Source organism: Emydura macquarii, unplaced genomic scaffold (assembly GCF_026122565.2).
Source record: "Emydura macquarii macquarii isolate MOO-44397 ecotype Brisbane River unplaced genomic scaffold, CSIRO-AGI_Emac_v2 contig_306, whole genome shotgun sequence".
Classification (NCBI taxonomy): Eukaryota; Metazoa; Chordata; order Testudines; family Chelidae; genus Emydura; species Emydura macquarii.
This window is the reverse complement of record NW_027130443.1, coordinates 14327741-14351180: the sequence shown is the minus strand read 5'-3', so window position 1 is coordinate 14351180 and position 23440 is coordinate 14327741. Positions and strand designations below refer to the sequence as shown.

At 65.8% G+C, this 23440-nt stretch overlaps 2 protein-coding genes across 2 annotated transcripts in view; both read right to left on the bottom strand.

The window, feature by feature from the left end:
- PDE4C (phosphodiesterase 4C) overlaps window positions 1-5791 on the bottom strand; it is a 79268-nt gene extending 73477 nt beyond the window's left edge. The window contains exons 1-2 of the mRNA XM_067560954.1: window positions 5283-5791; window positions 2788-2864 (exon numbers count right to left, since the gene is read on the bottom strand). Of these exons, the coding sequence (XP_067417055.1) occupies window positions 2788-2864; window positions 5283-5373 (168 nt within the window). The 5' untranslated portion in view covers window positions 5374-5791. The remainder of the gene's footprint in view (window positions 1-2787; window positions 2865-5282) is intronic.
- Window positions 5792-9356: 3565 nt separating this feature from the next.
- CIST1 (colon, intestine and stomach enriched 1) lies at window positions 9357-22507 on the bottom strand. Its single transcript, XM_067560948.1, has 5 exons — window positions 22352-22507; window positions 15166-15519; window positions 12570-12617; window positions 11706-11866; window positions 9357-10916 (listed from the first exon to the last, which is right to left on the bottom strand). The coding sequence occupies exons 1-5, from the start codon at window positions 22407-22409 to the stop codon at window positions 10869-10871; spliced, it is 669 nt and encodes a 222-aa protein (XP_067417049.1). The 5' UTR covers window positions 22410-22507; the 3' UTR covers window positions 9357-10868.
- Between the last annotated feature and the right edge of the window lie 933 nt (window positions 22508-23440).

The following is a 23440-nucleotide window of genomic DNA, read 5'->3' as shown; positions in this document are numbered from 1 at the left end:
GGAAGCTCTGGGCCCGGGGTCACAATGCGCCGGCTTCGGAGGCAGCTACCGCAGTGGAAAAACCCTCTCGGAGCCGAATGTGCAATTAGTCCAGGGATGATAATAATTAACTGCCCATTAGGGGTCTAATGACCTGCTGCCGAGTGCTATAATCCCAGGTATTAGCGCCCTGGAGCGGCTGCAGGTGGCTGGCCCAGGCAGGCGGGGAGAATGTGCCTTTCATTTCCAGGGAGTCCCACAGCCGGCTCCGTGCAGGGGCCGTGCTGCTTTCCTCCAGCGCTGGCTAAGGAGAGGGGAGAACCAAGGGCCCAGCAGGGAGTGGTCTGCCAGGGGCCGGCAGGTGCTGAGGGCTGGGCTGTCTAGCGCGCGCAGTGAGGCAGGGGGAAGCGCGCCCTGAGCCGTAACCAGGGAACCGCAGGATCCAAACAAGCAAAGTGGCTTTTAGTCCAGCTGCACTAACGACTCCCAGCCGAAGGCGCTGGAGCGGAGGTGGAGGCGCAGCCAAGCAGGTCGGGGCTTGTTCGAGGCTGCCAGTCAGCAGCTCTCCAGTGAGGAGGCCTCTCAGGTTAATGAAGCAGGAGGAGCTGGCGGCAAATCTGTAACCAGGCAGCAAGCGGGGGTCAGCTGGAGCTGGCGGGGCCCCAGCAGGCGCAGTCGGCATTTGAGAACGTGCCCCTCCCCGGCCAACCCGAACCGCAGCGCTGGGCTGAGCCGCCGGCCCCTGCTGGGCGCCGCAGAGCCAGGCCTTTTAGCCACTAGCTAGCAGCGTGGTACATCAGCGCGACCCCCGGTGTGCTCACACTCATACCTCACTAGTGCCTGGGCTCTGCTGATGAGCGCAAAGGCCCATTAGTGGGGGGCAGGAAGCTGCTACTCCAAGCACCAGCCACCCCTGGGGCAGCGGGGCTCCTCCTGGGCCCCAGAACGTGCTCACCACATAGAATCAGAGAAACGTCGGGCCGCAAGACGAGAGGTCCCCGAGCCCAGCCCCGGCGCCGAGTCCGGACCAAGTCAACCCAGACCAGCCCTGCCAGGGGTTTGTCCAGCCTGGTCTTAAAACCCTCCTGAGAGGGGGATTCCACGAGCGCCCTGCGCGCCTGGCCCAGAGCTGAATGGCCCGGAGAGGTAGAAAGCTTTTCCTCGTTTCCAACCTAAGCCTCCCGTGCTGCAGATTGAGCCCCTTGTTCCATGTCCTCCCTCCAGCTGGCAGGGAGAACAATTGATCCCTCGCGCCTCTTTTCAACAGCGCTTCACAGATCGGAAGCCTTTTATCAGCTCCCCTCCGTCCGCTTTTCTCAAGACTGAATGTGCCCAGTTTTTCAAAAGGTCAGGATTTCTAAACCTTGCATCAGGTTTGTTGCTCCCCTCCCCATCCTTCCTAACGTGTGGGGCCCAGAATTGGACCCAATGCTCAGCTGAGGCCTCACCCGTGCTGGGTAATGATCGTCCTGCCAACCCTGTCAGGAGGAGATTCGACTTTTTCACAGTTGCATCACGTCGTTGACACACGTGCAATTTGTGACCCACACTAGCCCCGATCCTGTCACAGGACGGCCGCCTCGCTCCTCCTCCCGCCTGTAGTGCTGTGCATTCCGTCTTTCCTTCCCAAGCCACCTGCTTCGGACTTGTCTTCATGGAGTTTCATCTTGTTGAATTCAGACCAATTCTCCGACTTGTCCAAGCCATTTTGAATTCTAACCCTGGCCTCCCGAGTGCTTGCAACCCCTCCCAGCCAGATGTTAACAGCACGCTCGCCACGCCATGATCCAGGTCACTAACGAAAGTACTGACCAACACTGGACCCAGGCCCGACCCCTGCAGGACCCCGCTTGAGACACCCTCCCAGCTGGACAGCGAGCCACTGATCACTCCCTTGGAGCACCATCCTTCAGCCAGTCGTGCACACACCGCACAGTCATTTCACCCAGACCCGCACTGCCGCAGCTTGCTTGAGTCTGTCGTGCGGACGCTCGCGAGGGAGGAGCTGTCATGGGTTTGCTCCAGTTACTGTCCCAGCCCCGGGGCGCGGACAGGCCCTGTGCCCCTGAGCAGCTGGGGCTGACGCTCAGTGCAGAGGACAAACACTCGCTTGGTGGCTCATTAGCAAAGGCCTTGAGATGGGGAAAGTTTCCTTCCTTCCTTCCTGAGGCAGGGAGCGGGTGCGGCTGGGGGCAGCGCTGCCTCAAGGAAGTTCCTGCTGCCCTGGCTCTCCACCCCCCCAGCTCTGCCCGCTGCTACCCTGGCGAGGCGGCACCGATATCTCCACACGCAGCAGAGCGCACCCGGTGGGAGGGGGACTCTCACAGACAGACCCCCAGGGCATCGGGGCCCCTCCAAGGGACAGGAGCAGGAGCTGCCCCGGTCTCAGCTGGGACAGCGACGGCGCTGGGCACAGCGCACCCTTGCTCCCAACCAAAGGAGCATGGCAGCCAAATGAACCAGCCCCTTCTCCCCAGCCGGGGGCGGGGGTGACGCTGACATGGGGTAGGGGGTTATGGGCAGAGCCCAGCAAGCACCACAGCCGCCTTGCACCCACAGCTCCGTGCGGTGTGTCCCCTCCTCTCCGCCAGCCCTGCCGCGCCTCTGCCACCCCCACCCCTTTGTTATCAGCACCTACCCTGCCCGATCTGGCCGTGTCCTGCAGCCTGCGGTTATAACCCCCGTGGCGCTGCCAGAACCGGTCCCAGACGCTGCCTGGGCCGCACAGAGTGACAGAGAGCCACCCCGCTCAGCCAGCTGCTTTCCAAGCAGGGTCCCCTACTCCCGCCGGCCTGCAGCTGCTCTCACCTCTATGCCCAGGAAGGACGTGGCCGTCCGACTCCGCCGCATCCCGGCCCCTGCTCTGGCTGGCCCCGATCCTTTCCCTGCAACAGGAGGAGGAGAGAGTCAGGAGCTGTCCTGGCACCAGGTCTCACCCGCTGCCCGCTAGATCTGGGGAGCCCGGCAGGGCACTGCCCTCCCCATTCACTGCCAGGAGATGGAAGCCAGACCTGCGGGTGCGGGATCCTGGAGCAGCTCCAAAGGGTGCTGAGGGGAGAGAACACACACACACACACACACACACACACACACACACACACACACACACACACACACACACACACACACACACACACGCTGCAGGATACCTGCCCTGTGGGGCCCGGGCTGGCCTGAGAGCACGACTCTGGGCACTGCTGCACCACTGCATGGAGCTGGGCGGATGTGGTGGGGGGAGGGGGGGTCTGTCACCCCAGGGCTCACTCTGCAGGCAGCCTGGGCCCATGCAGACCAAAGAGAGCCCCACATGCCTGGGGTGGGTAGCAGCAAGGGGGGAGGTGTCGGCTGCTCTCTGAGGCATTTCTTTGTTGTTAGTTTTGAGGGGGCTCAAACAGTGACTGGGTGGGAGCTGAGCCTGGCGGGGCGGCGCCAGATGTTCTGTACCCCACTGGCCCCGCCGAGTCTGGATGAGAAAAGGCCCTGCAGAGCAGGCTGGAGCGTGCAGAGGGGCCCACGCTGCCCTGAGAGCGTTTGGGCTGCAGTGCCAGGGGCAGCAGGCAGCTCCAGCGAGACGGGAAAGGCCCTCCTGCAGCGCGCGCCCCAGGCGCCGGGGGCTGGCGGCCGTCCTGGCACAGGGACGCTGGGATCTCGCGGTGCTGTGCGGCAGCGGGTGGGAGACGGACCCGCTCTCGGCCGTACTCACAGCATCTTGCAAATGCCAATAAAGAACCAACGTGACAAAGGTTCGCTCTCGTACAAGAGCCAATGGCCATTTAAAGCCCGGCGGCAGCTGGTTCTTTCTCCGGCACCGGCAGCTGGCCTGAGCCCCCTGGCAACCAGCAGCCGAAGGAGTGAGGGGAGGTGGAGGGGGGGCACCTCGGCCCCTTTGCCAATCAAACACTCTTCTGCAGCAGAGGAAAGGAAGGAGGCAGGATCCCCCTCTCACAGCCCGCCAGGCTCCAGAGACACCACGGGGGGGGACTGAATTCCAGGCTGGGACAATGAGAAAACATCTGCTGAGGCCCACGGGCTGCAGTGCGGAGCAGTGCTCAGAGAGGCTCTGGCTGCCCGGGAACGGGCCGCACGCTGGCATCAGGCCAGCCACCCCGGCACAGGACTTGGCTGCCATTGCATTCCCTCTCGCCGGCGCTGGGAACCAAACCCTGAGCTGTGGGAGAGGGAACGGAGCCAGCTGCGCCTCCCCGAGGGGCCCAGGGGGTTTGCTCCGGCTCCTGGGCCTCCCGCGGGGGCAGGAAGCAGCATTCCTCTCCCAGGAACGTGCACCTGGCTGAGCTCCGCTTTAGCATTTGTGAACCCGTGCAAACCCTGCCCCCCCACCCAGCTCCATGCTCCAGCACAGCCCCAGCACCTGGGGTGGGAGCCAGTCCAGCTTCCTGCGACATCCGAGAGGCAGGCGGCCTGCTGCCTGGGCCCTGTGCTGCACACAACCCCCGGGCTGGTGGAGCCAAGGGCTCACTGGGGCCAGGGTGCATCCCCAACCGGCCAGCTGGCCTGGAGAAGCTTGAAGAACCGGTCCCAGGGGCATGTGGCTCACGAGCTCAGTGCGCATGGGTCCCTGGCCACGCCCGGGTGCAGGCCAGCCCAGCCCAGCAGTGGAGCGCGGTGCAGAGCCAGTCCTGCCAAGCCAGGAGAGCAGAGGGGCTGCATTTGCAGCCGGCTCCCCAGGGAGCTCCCCGCAGGGACCCACGATGGCAGCGTCAGGTGGGCGAGAGGGGCAGGGAGGGCCAGGTCCCCTCCCCATGCCGGTGCCTCGGACTGTGGGTGCTCAGAGCCCAGCCCAGGCCTTGCCTGGCTGTGAACACCCCAAGGGCCTCCGACAAGAGAACCCGGGTCGGGGAGCCTCCGGAACATCCAGGTGCGGCCCCACCGACGCCCAGAGCAGCCTTTGGGGCGGCCGAGGCCCCACCCCCGAGGGGCCGGGAGCAGCCTGCGACTCCAGACCGCTGCTGCGAGTCCAAGGGGTCCCAGGGATGGAGGCAGCAGGTCACAGGAGAACCAGCTCCCAGCGGCTGGCCCCGCAGACCCCTGGGGAAGCTGCTGCCAGGCTGGGGCAGGACATCAGCCTGGATGATCACACGGGCACCTTCCGGCCTTGGCCCGAAACGGGGCGAGACGCTTTGACCCGCAGCCTCCGGCTGGGCCCCAGCCCTGTCTGGCAGCGCCACCCAACAGCCGGGCACTCATCAGCAAAGCTCCCCCGAGGGGCGCGCTCTCCTTGGCACGCACCCCACCCCTGCAGAGTCACTGCCCAGCACAGCCAGGGCCAGGAGCGTGGCACTTGCCTGCAAAAATGCCGGCCAAGGTCACGCAGGAGCCCGGACACCTGGCACCCGCCTTCGGGGAGGCTCCGGTTCCCGGCAAGTCCTGAGCCATTCTGCTCCGACGTCAGGCTCTGCTCTGCTGGCTGCACGCGCCGGGCACGAACCCCGCAACGCCCCGGCACCAGCCAGGCCCGGCTCAGCCCCGAGCCAGCCGCTGCCCGCGGAGCCCCGGCGCTCGCCGGTGCCCGAGACTCCAGGCTCCGCGCTGCCCGCGGTGCCACGTTCCCGCAGCCGCCAGCAGCCCCGGCCGGCGGAGACTTACGCGCAGCGGCAGCCGGAGGCGCGGGGAGCCCGAGTCCGTGCGGGGCTGGCGGTGCACGCCGAGGGGAGCCGGTGGCGAGCCGGGCCCGGCCGCCTGCATGTGACCCAGCGGGAGCTGCACGGGCTGGAGCAAGCGAGATTAACACGCGGCTTTCGCGGCGCTTCCTGCGGGCGGCCCCTTAACGCTTTGCTGCCCGGAGCCCAGCGCCCGCTGCCCGCAGCCGGAGACCGGCCGAGCCCCACGGGCGCCACCCCCGCCGCGAGTGGGGCAGCCCGGCTCCGGCCTCCGCACGTTGGGCCCCCCTCCCCCGCTGGACCGACGTCCCGGGACACCTGGCACCGGCTCCCCTGCCCCGGGCGGGGCCTGGCGCGCTGCTGCGGACCCGGCAAAAGCCCCGGGGGGGGGGGGAGTCGGGCGCGCATTGCCCCGCACAGCCCGAGGGGCCCCCGGAGCCGCTTGTCCCCGCAGCCCCCGCCTCTGAGACCCCGCTGCGGCCCCCCGGCGCGGAGCAGCCCCTGCAGCGGGGCCTGGACCGGCCGTCCCACCCCCCGGCCCGGGGCAGGCCAGGCAGCCAGTGCCCCAGCGGCCGGGCTGTCTCGCTGCCCCGGGGTCTCCGGCTCTGGGGGGGGGGTCCCCTGCGCTGCTACGCACGAGTGGGGGGGAGGGGCAGGCTCCACACCAGGGTGAGCAGGGGCTTGTTGCACCCGAGCTCGCTCCGGATTCAGTGCAGGGCAGGCGGGTGCAGCCTGGCCCCGGCTCAGTTAAACCAGGGCAGCCGCAGCTCACCGCTGAGCCCGGCCCCCGCCCAGCGAGCGGCCACCCGGCTGGGGCTCTGCGCTGCTTTGGCCAAACCGGTTTCGAAACCACTTTCAGATCACGCAGCGCAGGGCGTGTGTGGACAAGGCCACGCCAGCCTTTACACCCCGTCACACGGCACCGGAGTGAGCCCGCTTCCCACCCGGCCCTGCCCCTCGCCCTCTCTAGCCGCGGGCAGCCCCGTGCAGCGACGCCCAGGCGAGGGCCGCCTCTTGTGCCCACAGGGGACTCGGGGCGCAGCCGGGGTCTCCCGGCGCCCTGCGCTCGCCCTGCGTTTTGCCATGGCCGGCTGGAAATAGCAGCGCCCATGGCCACCGGCCCGCAGCGCGGAATGAAGCCGCTGCGCGCTCCCGCCCCCTCGGCAGAGCCGCCAGCCCATTGACTGGGAGCTGGCAGCCCATAATAAGTCCCCGCACTGGGGACCTTCGGCCCCGACGGGCGGTTCATTCTCTGAGGCCGAAATAAAGAATTCCTGCACCGCTCTCAGGCACTGAGCGCCCGGCCCAGGGCGGCCCCGGCCCCGGCCCCTGCCCCGCTGCTGGAGCAGGCGATGAGGCGGTTTCCCTGCGCGAGGAGGGACCGGCTGGTGCTTGCAGACCCCGGGGGTCTCGGCCAGGCAGGAAACGTCGCCCCAAAGATTCACGCGTGCGACTGTTCCACAGGTGCGAAACCTGCGGCTGGAGCCACAGCGCCGCGCTCAGAGAGAACCGTCAGCAGCGCCTTGCTCCTGTATCACCACACAGACACACACACACCCCTCACACACACAGACACACACACACACCTCACACACAGACACACACACACACAGACACACACCGCCCCCGTAATGACAGCGTGGCTTTGTGTCACTTCCCCAGAACGGCTCCTTGGCGATCAATCAGCAGCAGGCTCCAGCCGGATCCACTTTCCAACGGCGGCTGGAGCAGCAAATTCCCAGGCGCGGAGGCGCCGGCGACCCCCGGCCGCGCTCTGCTGGGAGCGTCTCTCGGGGCGCCGGGTCCCGAGCCGAGCCGAGCCCCCAGTGCCGGGTTTAGGGTTACGGGGACGCTCTGCTCAGCAGCTGGACGGCGCGGCTCGGCTCGGCTCGGCTGCGCTTTGCGCAGGACCTGCAGGGCGCAGGGCGCGTGGGAAGGGGCCAAGCGCGCGCGGCGGCCGGGCTGTCCCCCAGGAGTTCAGCGACGCGTCGCCGTCCGGGGCAGGGCTGCAGGGGACCAGGCACAGCCCAAGGGGCTTGAACCCCACAAGGGGGGCGGGAGCCCCCAGCTCAGACGCAGCACCGGGACGCTCACCCCACCTCTGCCACAGCACCGTGCAATCCCTGACCGTCTTGCCTACACCTGGGCCCGCCTCCCCCCGCAGTGAAATGCAGCCCCCTCTGGGCGGGGATTCGGCCGCTGTTTAACAGCCCCCAACAACACAGCCCAGGGCCGGAGGTGCAGCAGGGCTCGGGGCAAGCGCTACAGGGGTGGCTCTAACTGACGAGCCGCAGGTGCCAGGCCTGGCTTCTGCTGGCCAGAGAGGCTGAGGCGCCCCAGGCTCCTGGCAGGGGCTGACAGCCAGGGTCCCCCGTGGGGGGGAGGGGTCACTTCAGGGGCCGGCCCGGGCTGCAAACCCCATGACCATGAGGAAACAATTGTTCGTGGCTGCTGAGATTGCCTGTGTGGGAGGGGGGGGTTGCGGGTGTGTGGGATGAGGGGTTGTGGGGTGTGTGGGGGGTGTTGCGGGTGTGTGGGACGGGGGGGTTGCGGGTGTGTGGGATGAGGGGTTGTGTGGGATGAGGGGTTGCGGGTGTGTGGGAGGGGGGGTTGCGGGGTGTGTGGGAGGGGGGGGGTTGCGGGTGTGGGAGTGTGTGGGGATGAGGGGGGTGGGGTGTGTGGGAGGGGGGGGGTTGCGGGTGTGTGGGAGGGGGCCCGTTACACGTTTGCCCTGGGCCTGAAAAAATGATGCTTGGGCCCTGCTGACAGCTGCTGTGGGGCAGCCAGATAAAGGGCAGCCTTCAAGGTGCCCGGCTGTGTGACACCCCAGCCGCACACAGCCCCAGAGCACCCACCGGGGGGAGGGGTGAATGGTACTGACTGGGAGGGCAGCGTGCCCCCCCCGGATCCCCGACACTGCTCCCTGGAACCACGTGGCCGTGCGGTTTGGTGCTGCCGGGAGCCAGAGGAAGGAGAATCCCCAGCGCAGTGACTGCTGCAGGAGCAGCCCCCCCGGGAGCCCCACAACAGCACCCCGCTGTGCGCGGCCCCAGCGCCTGGAGCAAACCCCCACTGGACACTGGCACAGCAGCAACAGCTGCAGGGAAGCCGAGGCCCCCCCAGACTGCTCTGCGGTCTGCCCCCCCCCCGCCCCCCGCACCCCGCAACAGCTGCAGGACAAGACGAAGGTGAAGTTGCAGCACAAACTGTTTTCTTGGGGGAATGTAATGTTCTGCTGGTCTGATTTACTGCTGAAATACAGCTGTGCACGGCCCTGCCTGGGCGCCGCGCTTCGTCAACCAGCCCATCAACCCCCGGGCGGGGGCGACAACCACAGCCCCCCCTTCCCTGCGAACCAGCCATTCCTCAGCAGGCCACCCTGGCACTCAGCAGCTGCCACGCAGCAAATCCTCCCGCCCCAGCCAGGCCCCTGGCCCACGGGCAACGCCACAGCAAGGGCAGGGCTCTGGAACAAGGTCACCCAGCACGTCGGAGCCAGGACTAGCACCCAGGAGCCCCGCCTGGTTTCCACGGGAAGGAGCACTGGCCAGGGGCATGGAACAAGGGGTCACGGAGCCGTAGAGGGCAGGTGCCCTGCCCAGGTACCCGGTGGAACCAGAGTGGCACAATCCAGCCCCAGGCTGGTGTGGGGGAGGGAGCCAGCATCTAGCCCCTGCCTTGCCCACTCTGCACTGGTCTCCCTTCCAGGTCTCATCCCATCCCCCCACCCTGCTGGCCCGGGCCATCCTCCCAGGCAGGGCAACAGGCAAACTGCCCCCTTACCAGCCCGCCCTGGTGGCAGAGGCTCCTTGCAGAGCTGAGCCAAGGCTGCCTGCTCACCCCCCTCCCCTGCGATGGGCAGGGCGCGTGGGCCCCGGAGCCGGGCAGGGCATGGGGGGCAGAGGCAGGGCCTGGCATGCCGGAGAGCCAGTGGTTACTCCTGCCCCCACAGCCCGGGGCCCCTAGCTCCGGCACCATCCGGCCAACTGTGGGCAAAGTGCCAGTCGTGGGATCCTGAAGGGGGGCACAGGAGAGACTTTCTCCCCAGAGCAAGGTGTGCCTGCGGCCCAGCCGAGCGCCGCGTCTCCTGTCTGATGGCACAGGCGGGTCCCTGCCCGTGGGCCCAAGGCAGGCACTGGGGGCTGAGGAGCGGAGCAGAGCCCTGCAGAGCAGGGGGCTGCAGTGCCCAGGGGCTGTGATTTCGGCTCAGCTCCAGCACGGCCCCACGTAGCTGGGGCTCGCGGCTTTCCTGCAGGTCGGGGCGCTGCTGGCGGCACGGTCCAGCCCCCTAGCACACAGGGCTCTGCCTCTGGCTGGGCTGGATCCTCCTTTGCCCCTCCCTGCTGGTGTGAGGCATTTCAAGAGCAGCGGCGCAGCCCTGGAGAATCGCCCCCCGACCCCCTGTGCTGGACAAATCGGGGCTAGGAGAACTCACCAAGCCCGGCAGGGAAGGGGCTCAGTAGCCAGGCCCAGGGCTGCAACCACAGGCCTCTCCCCATGACAACGGGCAGTTTCCCCCAGAAGAACCTGCTGGGAACATTTCCTGCTGGAGGGGAACCCCCCCCCCCCATGGAGAGCAGGGGTCAGAGGAGCTGGAGCCGGGGCTGGGGGTGCAGGCCCCACCCTGTGAAGGCCACAGCCCAGGATGGCTGCGATGCAGACGTGCTTCTGTTTGACTCGGCGATTCTGGGTCTGCCCCACCTGGGCAGCAAAGGGACAGGCCTGACTCCCCCAGCCCGGAGCCTGCCCCGCTGGGGGTCACCGCCTGGGTCAGACAGGGGCAGCTGCAGCAGATGGGAAGACAGCCAGCCAAGCAGCCTGGGCTGGATCAGGGGGGCCAACGGAGGGGACAGGCTCCCTCCCCGCCCTGGGTCTCTGTGTCAGGCAGCCGGAGGCCCCCCCCCCCCCCCCGGCAGCACAGAACTGATAGTGCGGGGGGGGGGGGGGAGAGAGGATGCTGCTGCAGCCTGCGCCGCTTACACTCTCCATCAGCCACGCAGAGCCCACGGCACGTTCAGTCCCTGCCCTGCATCGCAGCTGGGGCAGAGCTGCCGGGGCCACGGGGAGCAGGAGCCGAGAGCAGGGCCACAGAGAAACAACAGAGCAAAACCAGCCGCCTCTTTATTGGCGCGGAGTCCTTGGGCAGTGGAGAAGAGGCCCCCGGCCACTGCCGCAGCACGGCCAGGCCAGGGGTGCATGGCCCGGAGGGGAGCCGGACAGACACCCCTGCCTGACACTGGGCCCGGCTCCCGTGCGGGCTGGGGGGGCCTGTTATTTCGGGGGGTAGCGAGCAAAGGGTGAGTCCTCAGTCATCTTCCCCTGTGAAGGAGAGAGCGGAGGGTGAGCGCTTTCCCCACGGCCAGCCCCACAGCCAGAGGGCAGCAGGCACCCCCTCCACCCCCCAGTGTACTGCAGCCTGGGCCTGGCACCGCGCACACGCCAGCACCCGTGCTGCCAGCTGCAGCCCCTCTCTGCAGGAACAGCCCCTGGGCAGCTGGCGCGCCAGTGGCGGGGGGGGGGGGGATGTCTGACCTCCAGGCTGGGCTGTGCCCAGCCCTTGACCCCTTTACCCCACCCCTGCACTTCAGGCTGTCCGGCAGCCGTGTGCAGAGCGGCCCTTCTCCAGCCCGCTGCTTTCGCCTGTGCCAGACGGGCCAGGGAGCGACACGGTAATTTGCTTCTGCCAGAGCTTGCAAACTGGGGAGCCCCTGCCCACATTTCACACCAACACCCCTCCCCAGAGTGGGGGGCTTAGGGCAGCAGAGACACCCCCCCATCCCATGCCTGGGCCCTGCTGGCCCCAGCAGCACCGCATGGCCTGGGGGCGTCTCGGAGCCGGGTGGCTGCCGGAGGGAGGCCTGGCCCAGCTAAGCAGCCTAGAGCGCAGCGCCCTGTTCCCACGGCGCTAGCAGGAGGCAGAGCCATGCCCCACACGGACACGGACAGACGCAGGGCAAGGCCCTGGGGCTTCCCTGCATTCAGAGCCTCAGCGAAAGGGGCCGGCTCTTTCCGGGAGCCGAGCGGGAGGCTGCAATAGCCGGGCAGAGCTGCTAGCATCTGCTCTGGGCCGGGACAGACGCACAGACAGCGGGGCCAGCACCTACGCACCATTGGCACCTCGTCCAGCTTCTTGAACGCCGGCTCTCTCCGGCGGCAGAGCTTAGCCATCACCACCACGGTGGCCAGGGTCAGGATGATGACGAAGATGCAGATCACGGCCACCAGGCCTGGGCTCCGCGAGAGCGAGGGCTGCTTCTCGGAGGGTGCCTCTGGAGGGATGGAGAGCCTGGCTCAGACAGAGGGAAGGGGAGACGCCTCCCCAGCTCCGCAGCCACGCGGCTGAGACCGGAGCCCAGCTAGAGGGAGCAGCGGCTGGGAGAGCCGGGTCTGCAGGCCCTGCCCGGAGCCGCCTGGCCGGCCGGCCGGGGGACACGCTGGGTCTGCAGCAGAGCTGACGACGTGGCCCATCTGCAACACCCGTGGTGCCCAAGAGACTCCCACGCCGTGCAGACGCCCTGCCCCCTTCGGCCCAGCCACGTGCCGGACGGCCGTGTTCGAGGCATCCTCTCCTCACGTGTCCAGCACCTTTGGCACCAGCCCAGCAGGGCTGGAAGGGGGCCGGGCCCGGGCCCAGACCCAGCGCGGCCCCAGCCCTGTAACCAGTGCAAGGTCTCCGTGTGGGCCAGCGAGAGCCGTGGCTGTGCTCGTACCGAGAGACGGGCGCGGGGGCTGCTGAATCCCGCAGCAGCTGCAGAGGCGGGGCGCCGGCGGTGAGCGGGCAGAGGAGTGACTAGGCAGCAGCACGGAGAGGACAAGTGCAAGGATCTCTCCTCCCAGGCTCCCTGCCCCAGAGAACCAGCTCCCCCCGCCTCCCCTCCGGTCAACAGCCTGAAGCAAAACCCACCTCCGCCCCGAGAGAGGGCACGACACCCCCGGGGCCCTTCTCTCCCCAGCTGCTTGACCCACACCTACCTTCTGTGGTCTGCAGGGCAGTCGCTGAGCCTGGCACCGGGGGGGAGGCTGGAAGAGAAGGGGTGCAAGCTGCATTTCCATACCCAGCCGATCTCACACTCCAGGGGGATGGAGGAGCCGGCGGCTGGTCTCAGCCAGACGGTTCCCTGCGCTCTGGTACTCAGGAGAGAAAGGACGGCAGCTGCCCCGCTGCAGCCTGTGGGCACAGAGCGCTCCCCTGGTGCCGCTAGGTGAGGGAGCCTCCCTGAGCAGCAGGGTCCGCGACAGCTCCGTGGGAGAAGGTTTCCTCCCTCGTCGGCCCAGGTTTGCCCTCCTTTCCCGTCTGCTGCTGGGTCTGAGCCAGAGAACCACCCCCGGCCCGGCCTGGCTCGGCCCTCAGCTTGCCCCCGGGCACACTGGCCAGCGGGGCCCTGTCCCCGGCCCAGCCCTGCGGCGCAGGGAATTAGGGGGCGTGTGCTGGGAATTGGGCTCTGTGGAGTGAAAACGGACGCGGCTCTGGGGCTAGGAGAACAGGCCTGTCCCTGGTCTACCGGGTGAAGCAAGCGTCCGTGGCCCAGCTGGCACGGAGGGACCCCCCCAGCAGAGCTGGCTCAGCTTTTCCCCTGCACGAGGCTGAGCTGGGGCGAGTGTGAGTGCAGAGGCAGGGCGCGGGGCCGTCTCGCTGCACGAGCCATACTCCACGTGTGAGGCCACGGGGCCTTTCCCCCACAGGCCCGTCAGTCTCAGCAGCACCCAGTCACCTGTCAGGACAGCCCCTGCTCCGAGCACCACCGGCTGGCTAGGAGATCTGCTGGAGATTCAGCCGGCAGCTGAGACTTGCCCGGCAGCCGGCACTAGCACAGCCGCCAGGGGGTCACCTCGCACCAGCCAGCTCAGAGACGTGGGCCATCGGCCCCTGCAAGAAGCGTGGCTGAGCCAGGGACACAGCGACAGCTGCATCACGCCCCACCGGACGTCAGCGACAGGCAGGAGAGGCCAGGCCAGAGGGATGGAGGTCCCCGACCCATCAGAAGCAGGCAGCTGCTCCTGGCTGCAGGGAAGGGGGAGTTGGACCTGGAGGGCTGTGGTCCAACCTGGCTCGGGTCAGCAGCTCCTGGGGGGCCTGTTGAGTGGCTTGGGGGGAAGGAGTCAGCGCCTCAGGCTGGCTGCCCCCCCAGGTGGGCGGGTTCAGACGAGAGGCCACAGAGGCTGCCCCGACTGTCACGCCAGGGCCCTTGCCCAGAGGAAGGGAGCTTGGTCACGGCAAAAGCGACCGGCACTGTCGCCCTGCGGGGCCTGTGGGGAAAGGTCTGAGCAGAGCGCTCTGCCAGCCTTGGGGCGAGCTCCCAAGAGGCTTTGCCAGCATTAGGTGCCCCAGCATAGCACCACTTGTCCCAGGCAAACCTCTGGCTCAGGCTCCCTGCGTCTGCACCAGGCCAGCCATGCTGGCTCCTGGCTCCTGGCCCGGGCTGGCTGGTGCTGACACCCAGCGGCTGCTCCGGTGCCCTGCACGCCGGCTGGGCGTGAACGGCGTGTGCACGGCAGGCTCAGCTCTGCCAGCGGTGCTAAGGCGGCATGGCAGAACCGGGGAGGGCAGCAGGCACAGCCTGGCTGGTGTGGGGCTCACGAGGCTCCCCACACCCAGACTACGCGGGTCCAGGCTGGGGAAGGGGATGCCTGCTGCCGCAAGGAAGCCAGGTCAGAGGCCAGGATGCCCTGGCGGAAGGTTTGGGCCCCAGCTCATGGCTGGAGGGCAGGATCTGTCTCGTGAGGTGGGGAGAACAGTTCTGTGTTGCCGGCACTTGCAAGTCTCTGGCCTGGAGCCCCGTCCCCGCAGGAGACGCGCAGCCTTTGCGAACATGTGTAAGGAGTTTCTCTGGCTTCTGGCTCTGAAGAGCTGGGAAAAGGGACCCAAAGGCACAGAAACCCCAGGGCAGAGGCAGAACCCCGCGCTCCTGCCGCTCAGGGCTGTTCTAATACGTGTGGGATTCCTTGCAGGGAGGCCGGCCACGCTGCTCCACAGGTAGAATTACTCTCACGTGCGGGGCAATCTGGGGGGCGGGCAGGCTACAGCAGAGCCAAGGGGGGCACGGCCTCTGTTCCCCGGGCATCTCCCCACACACCCACCCCCTGTGCCCGCAGGTGTGGGACAGCTGCGCCATCTGGTGGCGAGAGTTAGGCAGGGACCCCTGGTGCAAGGTTCGGTCAATAACCCGCCCTGCACGCGTGTGCACACACACGTAACGCACCCGGCCGCTGTGTCCCGTGACCCGTGCTTGGTGCAGCGCGGCCCTGGCAGCCCCTTATCTCCCAGCGTCGCTGCATGGCCTGAAGCGCCCAGTCGCATGGCAAAGGAGCCGCGGGAGTGACTGACCACTGCCATCCTTTGGTGGCCTCTGTCCATAGCCTAGGGCGAGCAGTAGTCCCCTTGTGGCAGGCTCTGGGGAGATGCCCAGGACTCGGGGGATTCCCTGGGGGCAGCGGAGGGAAGCTTGGCCTGTCCCTGCCTGGGCTGCGCCTGTTCTGGGGTGAGAGACCTGCAGCCATCGGCCTGGCACCTCTCACCCCTATGCCAGCCCCATTAAGAAAGGCTGCCTGTCACGGCATCGTTTCTTACCCGAGCCACTGGCCGCTGAGCCGCTGGTATGCCCTGGCCGCTCAGTCGTGAGCCCAGTCGTGAGCCCAGTCGCGTGTGTCTCACGGGAGCTGGCAGCAGGAGCACCTGGGGGGCTGGTGGGGCTGGGGCTGGCTGGGGCCAGAGGAGGGCTGGGAGCAGCAGTGGATTCTGGAGTCCTGGATGAGGCTGGAGCTGCTGCCGTGGTTTCCTCCTGCGTGGACGCGCTGGTGCTGCTGGCAGGGGCAGCGGAGAGGGAGGTTTCTCCGGAGGTTGCCTGCGGTGGTTTCTCTGCGGTGCTGTGCTGGCTGGATGTGGGTAGCTGGGAGGGCGTCATTGAGAGAGTCGAGCCAGTTGCTGGAGAAGGGGATCAGAGTTAACAGGTTTGCTCTGCAGGTTTCACTCAAGCAGAGGACGCCATGCGCTGGGATGGTCCCAGCTCACCCCCCTCAGCACAGGACGATGCCACCCATCAGCATTGGGCGTCCACAGCCTCCACCTGGGCTCCCAGCACCAGCTGACAGCTCAGAGCCCTAGAGAGTGAGCGGGTGGGGATGCCCAGAGGCCACGGGTGCTTGCGGAGAAGCCAGTAAGACAAGGGCCCCATGTGAGAGCACGTTCCTGCAGAGACGGCACTGCCTTCCCAGGAGTTAGAGCTCGGCCAGAGACCCCCCACCTGCCCACAGCCCCAGATCCTTCTGCTCAGGCATCTCCTGGGTCCCACTGAGGGGCTTTCCCTGCATACGGAGCAGGCTGGAAGGCTTGGGTTTTCAGTGTTTTTACACAGGAAATTCAGGTGCTATCCAGGCTGCGGATGGGAGATCTACTGGGGAGGGGACACCAGGGGCCCGTGAGGTCTGGGCAGGGCTCAGGCGATTTCATCACCGGGGCAGCACCTGGCCCAACTGCCCTCAATTTAACAGGGGCGCTCATGGGTCCTCGAGTGACCTGCACCCCTTCCGCCAAGGCTGGCGTCAGCACCCTAGCACTGAGGTTAGGGGCACAGTTCTTCATGGCCAAGGATGGAATCCACCGCGTGCCCCCCCTGCCCTATGCCAGTGGGGTTTTGTGCCCCTCATCGTGGTCTGGGTCGCATGCTGCACCACCCCCCTGCTCAGAGCCTGGCGCGGCCTCCATTGCTGCCCGCAGGGAGCCACAGTGAGTGCCTGAACTTTGCAGACACCCGCCCAGGTTGCCCTTGTTGATGTCCTGGTGATCAGGATTCCTAGGAATGCAGCAGCTGGGGCTCAGGAGCACGTGCATGCGGTGGGTGGGGGAGCTGCGAGTGCTAGTGCTGGAGAGCGCCCAGGAGCGGCACTAGGGCCCCCCCATGTTTGTGGGGCGCGACTGCAGTTGCTGTGATGGCCAGCGAGTCCCTGCAGGGCTGCCACCAGGGCGCTGGGCCCCACACAAGGTTAGCAACAGGAGCCGCTGCTCCTGCTCCTGCCCAGCTGGCTGGGGAGGGCACGCGAGGGTTCCCAGAGCCAGCAGGGAGGCCGAGATCTGTGCAGGCGAGCGAAAGGGGCGCCCAGGCCTTGATCCACTGAGCAGAACAGGGCAAGGTCCACCCAGTCCCGCACGCGGCATCCAACTGGGGCCAGCCCGGCTGCTTCACAGGGAGGTGCACGAAGCTCCCGAGGGCGCAGCGCTGGAATAGCCTGTCCCTGGGGCAGCGTCTTCCACGCCCCAGGCTGCTGGGGCAGCTCACGCCTCAGAGGGGAGAGTTCATGCCCCATCTAATGGCACCGGGTGTTCTTCTCCCCATAGGAGTGTGCCTGGTCTCCCCCCAGCCCCAGACAGAAGAGAAATCCACTCAACCTCTTGGCCTCACTGACAGCGACTCAACACGGAAACTGAACACAGAGGCCTCAGGGGTGAGTGGCCTGAGCATGGGACTGGGAGCCAGGAGCCCCCCCACCCGTCTAAGCCACTGATTCCCTGGGGAGCCTGGGGTAAGTCACCTGCCCTCAGTGCCTGCCTTTCCCCAGCCCTCCCCGGAGGAGCAGCAAGTGCCATATAAATGCCACTACAGGGTGTTCCAGCCCACAGCCATGCTGAAGCTGGCAGGTATGTAACACGCTGGCGTCTGCAGCCATTTCCCTTTGGGCACAGACTGGGCGGGAGACACGCGTCTTTCGTTGCGTGCACAGCAGGTAACAGCTGAAATATCTGATCCTCCACCCAGGCTGCGCCCCAGCCGCCCGGCTGATGCAAAGTCAATATGTACCCACCCCCGCACTTCCTCATCTGCACCAGCTCCTTCGCTATTCCCAAGCTGCCACCCTGTGGGTTTGGGAACGGCCTGGCCCCACCCCTCGCACTTTCCAGCTAAAGGTCATTGGAGAATGGAGGCGCAGGGACGCCCTTCAGGTAGGGCCTCCAGGGAGGGGGACCATGGCCCACTTAGGGCAGAGGCATGTGAACCCATGAGGCGGGGTGGGGGGAGCTGAGAGGGAATATTTAGTCCCTACCCCCCCAAGAATGTGTCACTCACACCCCAAAACCCCAGCTCGCTAGAAGAGGCGGCAGAAGTGGAGACTGGGAGTCTCCATTTAATTGCCATGAAAACAAAACCTTCTGTTTGCCTGCTCCTGTGTATTTGGCCTCTTGGAGTCTGTGACCCGCGGGGCTGTAAATCAAGTGTGTGTGTCCCTAGCACTGCAGCAACACACACACACACCGGCACACACACACACACACACACACACACACACACACACCCCCCCAGCTCTCACAGCTCCTGTGGGCAAGGTCAGCTCCTGAAGAACTGGAGAGCCCCCAGGAGAACAGGCGGTATCAGCACGTCGCAGGAGACTTGTCGGTGCTGTCCTCTCTGGCGATCTGTGCCCCGCAGCGCGGAATCGCACCCTAGCCCCCGATCGGCTGCACCTCTGCACTCCGATACGATCGTAAGAGCGGTTGTACTGGGTCAGACCAACCATCGCCCAGCCCATATCTGGCCTCTGCCAGCAGCTTCAGAGGCAATGAACAGAACAGGGCGATTTCAAGAGATCCATCCCCTGTCATCCAGTCCCAGCTTCTGGAGTCCGAGGTTTGGGGACACCCAGAGCAGGGGGTTGCATCCCTGACCACGCTGGCTAACAGCCACTGACGGGCCTGTCCTCCAGGAACGCAGTTGGTTCTTCACTGAACCCTGTTCTACCTTTGGCCTTCACAACAGCCCGGCAACGCGTCCACAGGCTGCCCGTGCGGTGTGTGAAGTTAAGGTAGGAGCTTAGGGCACAGCAGTTTCCTTCGCACCAGAACCTCTAGCACAGACTCACCGGCCCTTCCCACCGTCCATGGAAAGAACAAGCCAGCAGGAGGCACTGTTTACACGAGGATGAAGTGATCGTGACTTCGGTAAATGACTCATTGCTGGAGTGATACCTTCCCCAGGCCTCCTGACACACGCTCCCCCTTCACTTTCAGAAAGGCCAGACATTACCTTTTTTAGACTGGAGGGTTTTCGGTTCCTAAATTCAACCCATTCATTGCTAGGCTGCCATGACTCTGACAACACAAGGCATTAGTACTCCATTTTCAGTGCCATCTCAGTAACCCATTCTGAGCCAGAACACCGTGAGCAGCGCCACCTCGACCCTGCCGGCCAAGGCTGAGCCAAGAACTTACAACTCTGGGTAAAGGAAAACTTACAAACTTACAAAAGTTGAAAAAGTTGAAAAGTTACAGAAGTTACAAAAATTGAAAAAGTTGAAAAGTTTTGAAACTTACAAAAGTTGAAAAATTTTGAAAAGTTTCAGTCAAACCAGGAGAAGGCAGCTGGGAGCAGCAACCATCCGGGCCAGGAAGCGTCACCCAGGTATACGGCCGCGAGGGAGGCGCCGGTGGAGTGCGTAGTCAGAGGCCGCCTTGCAGAGTCCGAGCCCCGTTTCACAGGGCGGGAGTGAGGCACAGAGAAATCAGTGCCCCCGCCAAGCTCCCATGGGCTGGCTGTGCCCTAGCCGAAGAACCAAAGCGCCATTCCAGTGCGCCAGCCGCACAGCCTGCCCGCCAGCCACACAGCCTGCCCGCCAGCCACACAGCCTGCCCGCCAGCCGCGGCCCCAGAATACGCCCACTCCCCAAACCTGAACCACGACACACTCCAACCCCGCCCCGGCTCGTTACAGCGCTTTGTCATTCACGAGACGGCTCTTCCGCCGACAGGCTCAGGACCACGTTAGGATAACAGGACGGTATCCCCAGCGCAGCAGGCCAAGCCAGGGCCTTAGCTCTCAGCAGGGGCCCCCAAACTTTCAGCTGCCAGGGCCACATCACTCAGTCTTGCTCTTATGGTGGGCCGGAGCGGCTCCTCCTGGCCAGGGCCCCGGGCCCACATCACATGGGAGTGGGGTGGGGCTGAGAGGGAGGAGCAGCTGCCGCGCGGCACTGCCTGGGGCCAAGCGCAGCTCCTGGCCAGGGTGCTGGGTCCCTGGGAGAGCGGGGGGGAGGAAGGGGCGGGGGGGGGGGAGCGGACTCAGCAGGCCGGTCAAAATGTTTTGGCAGGCCGGATGCAGCCCGCGGGCCGTGGTTTGGGGACCCCTGGCTCAGAGCTTTGGCAGAAGCCACTCCTGGCCCGGGGGCTGCCACGGCTTTCCATTAGCAGAGGAGAGTGGGGGAGCATGACAGCACCGTCAGCTGCAGCGCTCCAACCGGGAAAGCCCCCGGGGGGGGATGTCTACTCCTCAGCACAGGGAGGAGTTTTGAGACAAGGCATGGGGGGCGGCAGGCCAGGGGAGCGTGTCAGGGGCGAGGGCAGCACGGAGGAGACGGAACCGGAAGGCAGCCAGTAAAGGCAGTGGGAAGCCGGCCTGGCTCTGTGGCTACATCAGAAGAACACCCCGCACCCCCCAGGCACCGCTTGGAACCAGCACTTCGGCGGCACAAAAAATCAGACCGTAAGTGCACAGCAGGAGGTGTGTGATTCGCACGGTTCCCTGCACAGGAGTCCATCTGCCAGAGCCCTGAACACAGCACCGGTGTGACCAGCGTGGACGGGCCGTTCAGCTCTGGGCACCCTCTAAAAAGGATGGTGCAAATGGAAAGAGTTCAGTTGAGAATGACCCAGGGTGTGGGAAACGCGCTCTGTAGTGGCAGGCTAAAGGAGGGCCGCCTCCTACGCTTCAGAGGCTAACGGCTCAGCTGATCAGAAAGATGTCTGATGGCAGAGGGCTCTGAGCTAGCAGGTAAAGGCAGAGTGAGAGCCAATGGCTGGAAGCTAAAGCCAAACCGATTCAGACCAGCCATAAGGAGCTAGTATTTAACGGGGGGAGAGGGGGGATTGTCCCTTGGTCAGGTCCAGTGGCTGTGGTGGATTCTCCATCATTCGACATCTTTAAATCAAGATTGAGCATCTCTTTCCAAGAGCTCCCCTCTGGCTCGGCCGGGCGCTCTGGGCTGGATGCAGGAGCCCGCAGGAGGTTGTCTGGCCTATGCTGTGTCGTCTCTCCTGGCCTGCCTCACTGGCCAGAGCGAATCCTGTGGGGCTGGAGGGAGCCCTGGCCCCATGCCCCAACCCCAGGAGAGGGCTCTGCACAGGGGTGCCCCCTTATGTTATCACAGCAGCCAAGCACACAGTCAGCTCTGTGGTGCCTTCAGCCTGTTTACTGAACCGGCAGAGGCCGGAGCCAAGCCTGGCACAAACAGGGCGTGAACGTGATGGAGAGCCTGGTGCAGAAAGGGGCCCGGAAACAGCCAGCAACTGCCAAGAGGCCAGAGGCAGCAGCCCAAGGAAGCCCAGTGCGTGCAGGAGATTTGTCCGCCATCGGGACCCGCCAGTATCAGGCGTGTTACCCTCCAGCGCCCAGGCCTGCCCCAGTAACGCTGTCACAGACTGCAGGGCCCATACAGCCCAGGCCGTGCCGAGGCCTCCTGGGAAAGCGCTCCCCACCCCCCTCCACAGCAGCGCTCCCTAGTGTTGCCTGGAGACACCTGCAGCAGTGCCAGGGGCGGGGGGGCCCTCAGAGCAGCAGGTACCAACATTTTCTGCTGCCCCACACGGCCCTTCTCCCTGGGCAGACAGATTTGTGCCGGCACCATGAAGCTGGGCGGCCCAGACCTTGCAATCTGCACCAAAGGCCTTTTCCCCAGGGAAGCTGCTGGGTTTAGGGAAGGGAGCAGAGGCGAGTCAGCGGGAGGGTTGAACGCCTGGCTCTGCACCCCAGGAATCCTTGACAGGTCTCAGCTCCCAAGCCCAGGACCCCCAGCAGAGATGGGGGCGCAGAGCAGCTGGATAGGGCAGATCTTTCAGGGGCTATCGCTGCACTCCGTGAGATAACAAAGGCAGTTCTCAGCCCTCCTGAGAACTCATGGCTGTTCACAGCCTCAGGAAGGCAGCGCTGTCCCTTTGCCTTTGGAGAGGGGACGTCTTCACGGCTAGGGGAGCTAGACATTAAATGCTTGCGGTCTGCAGTAACCAGGACAGATCACATAGGTGGCTGGCAGGGTTCCCAGCTGATAGGAAAATACGGCAAACCTCCACTACTGTAAATAAAGCGACTCTCCCATTAGTGGGAATGGAGCAGATCTGTGGAGTCCTGCCAGGTCTCGCCCAGCCCTTTTCAAGGAAGCCCGAGGGGCCAAGCCGGGGACCTGGGTCGTTAGGAATTCCTTAATAAAGGGCCCACGACAAGCGCACTGAGCCTTTGCAACCAGCCCAGCGGGTTTGTCGGCTTCCCAGCCCAGCCCTCAGGGTGCCAGCTGCACTGCAAGTGCTGGGTAACAAACAGGAGCCGGAGTGCGGCCGGTCTAGAGGGTGTCAGCGCTGGGGGGGATGGAGGGACACCCACCCCCTCTGCACTGCATGGGGTTCATTAACTCTACAGTGACTTGCTGAACACCCCCTTCCACTTCAAACGGGGGGGGGGGCGGTTTGAGCGCCCCGGATAATGTCACAGGAAGGGGGGGTCTGCCTGGGAACCGGCCCGACCAGCCAGACTTACTGGAGCGACCAGAATCCAGACCCGGGCCGGGCCACACAGAGAAGCTGTAGAAAGTCCCCCCCCCCCCCCCATGGAGGGGGGGGAGCTGACCGTGCATTAACTCACCGGACCCCCCATGTGTCCGGCCCTGGCTGCCCCCTCCCCCCGGAGCCGGCTGGAGGCGCCCCTGCGGTGCGAAGGGCCAGAGCAGCTGCCAAGGGGGGGGGCCCGCGGGGACCCCGGCCCGGCTCTGCGGCCCCCCCTTACCTGCCAGCGCCAGGCACAAGGCGCAGCGGATCAGCAGCCAGCGAGTCCCCCGGGCCATGCTGGCGGCGGCGCCGGCTCGGCTCCCGGACGCCGCGCTGGGATCCGGCCACGCAGGACTGGGCGGGCGGGCACCGCCCCCAGCCCGGCCGCGCTGCACCTGCCGGGACCGAGAGCGCCGGGCAGCCGCGCCCCTGCTGGGCCCGGCCTCCCTGCGGGGCAGGACGCAGCCCCCCCGCCCAGCCAGGGGCCCCGGAAGGGAGAGGCGCCTGCCCGGAGAGCCAGAGCCAGCTCCCCCGCAGCCAGCCGGCGGGGACACGTCCCATGGGGCGGCCATGGCTGGAGTCAGGCCTCTGGGTTCTCTTCCCAGCTGTGGGGGGGGGGAGTGTGGCCTAGTGGCTAGAGCAACTCAGAGGGGCGCCTGTGATCCTCTCGGGGAGCCCCTGCCTAGCGCAGAGCAGAGAACGGCCGGGTCCTGATTGAAACCTGGCCAGAGATGGGCCAATGCGCCCCAACCTCAGTAAAGTGCTCCGCGCTGCCTCCTTTCCAGGCCAGTCTCCTGGGGTCACTTCTCCCTCTGTGCCTGGGTTTCCCCATCACCACATGCACAGGCAGCTGGAAGAACATGTTCCAAAGCGTTCCCCTCCATACCATGTTACCAGAACGGGAGTCGCCAACCAGGGGCTTCCCAGCTCCCCCCAGGACAGGACAGGACAGGACCTCAGCGTTTCCCACACCTGTGCGTGACCTGTGGCCAGCAGGCTCAGTGTGTCCTGCCCATGCCCGTCCCAACGCTGTTTCCTACCCGCTCCCTTGCTGGGGCAGTGGCAGCCATGCCTGCAGGGCTCTGGTAGAGTCCTTAAGTGGCCTGCAGGCCAAATCAGCTGGTTACTTGTCACCTTGGTGCCCTTTGGCCCAGCTGCCTAGTTTCCTTGAGCCCCCTTCCTAAAGTTCAGGGCTAGATCTTGGTACCTGCCTTGCTCAGGGGGTGCTGTCCACACCCACCCTGGGCATCATGGGTCCTGGCTGTCACTCACTCCAGGGGTTTTGCATCCCTGCCCGAAAGGACGGCCAAGACAACTCAGAGGAGCA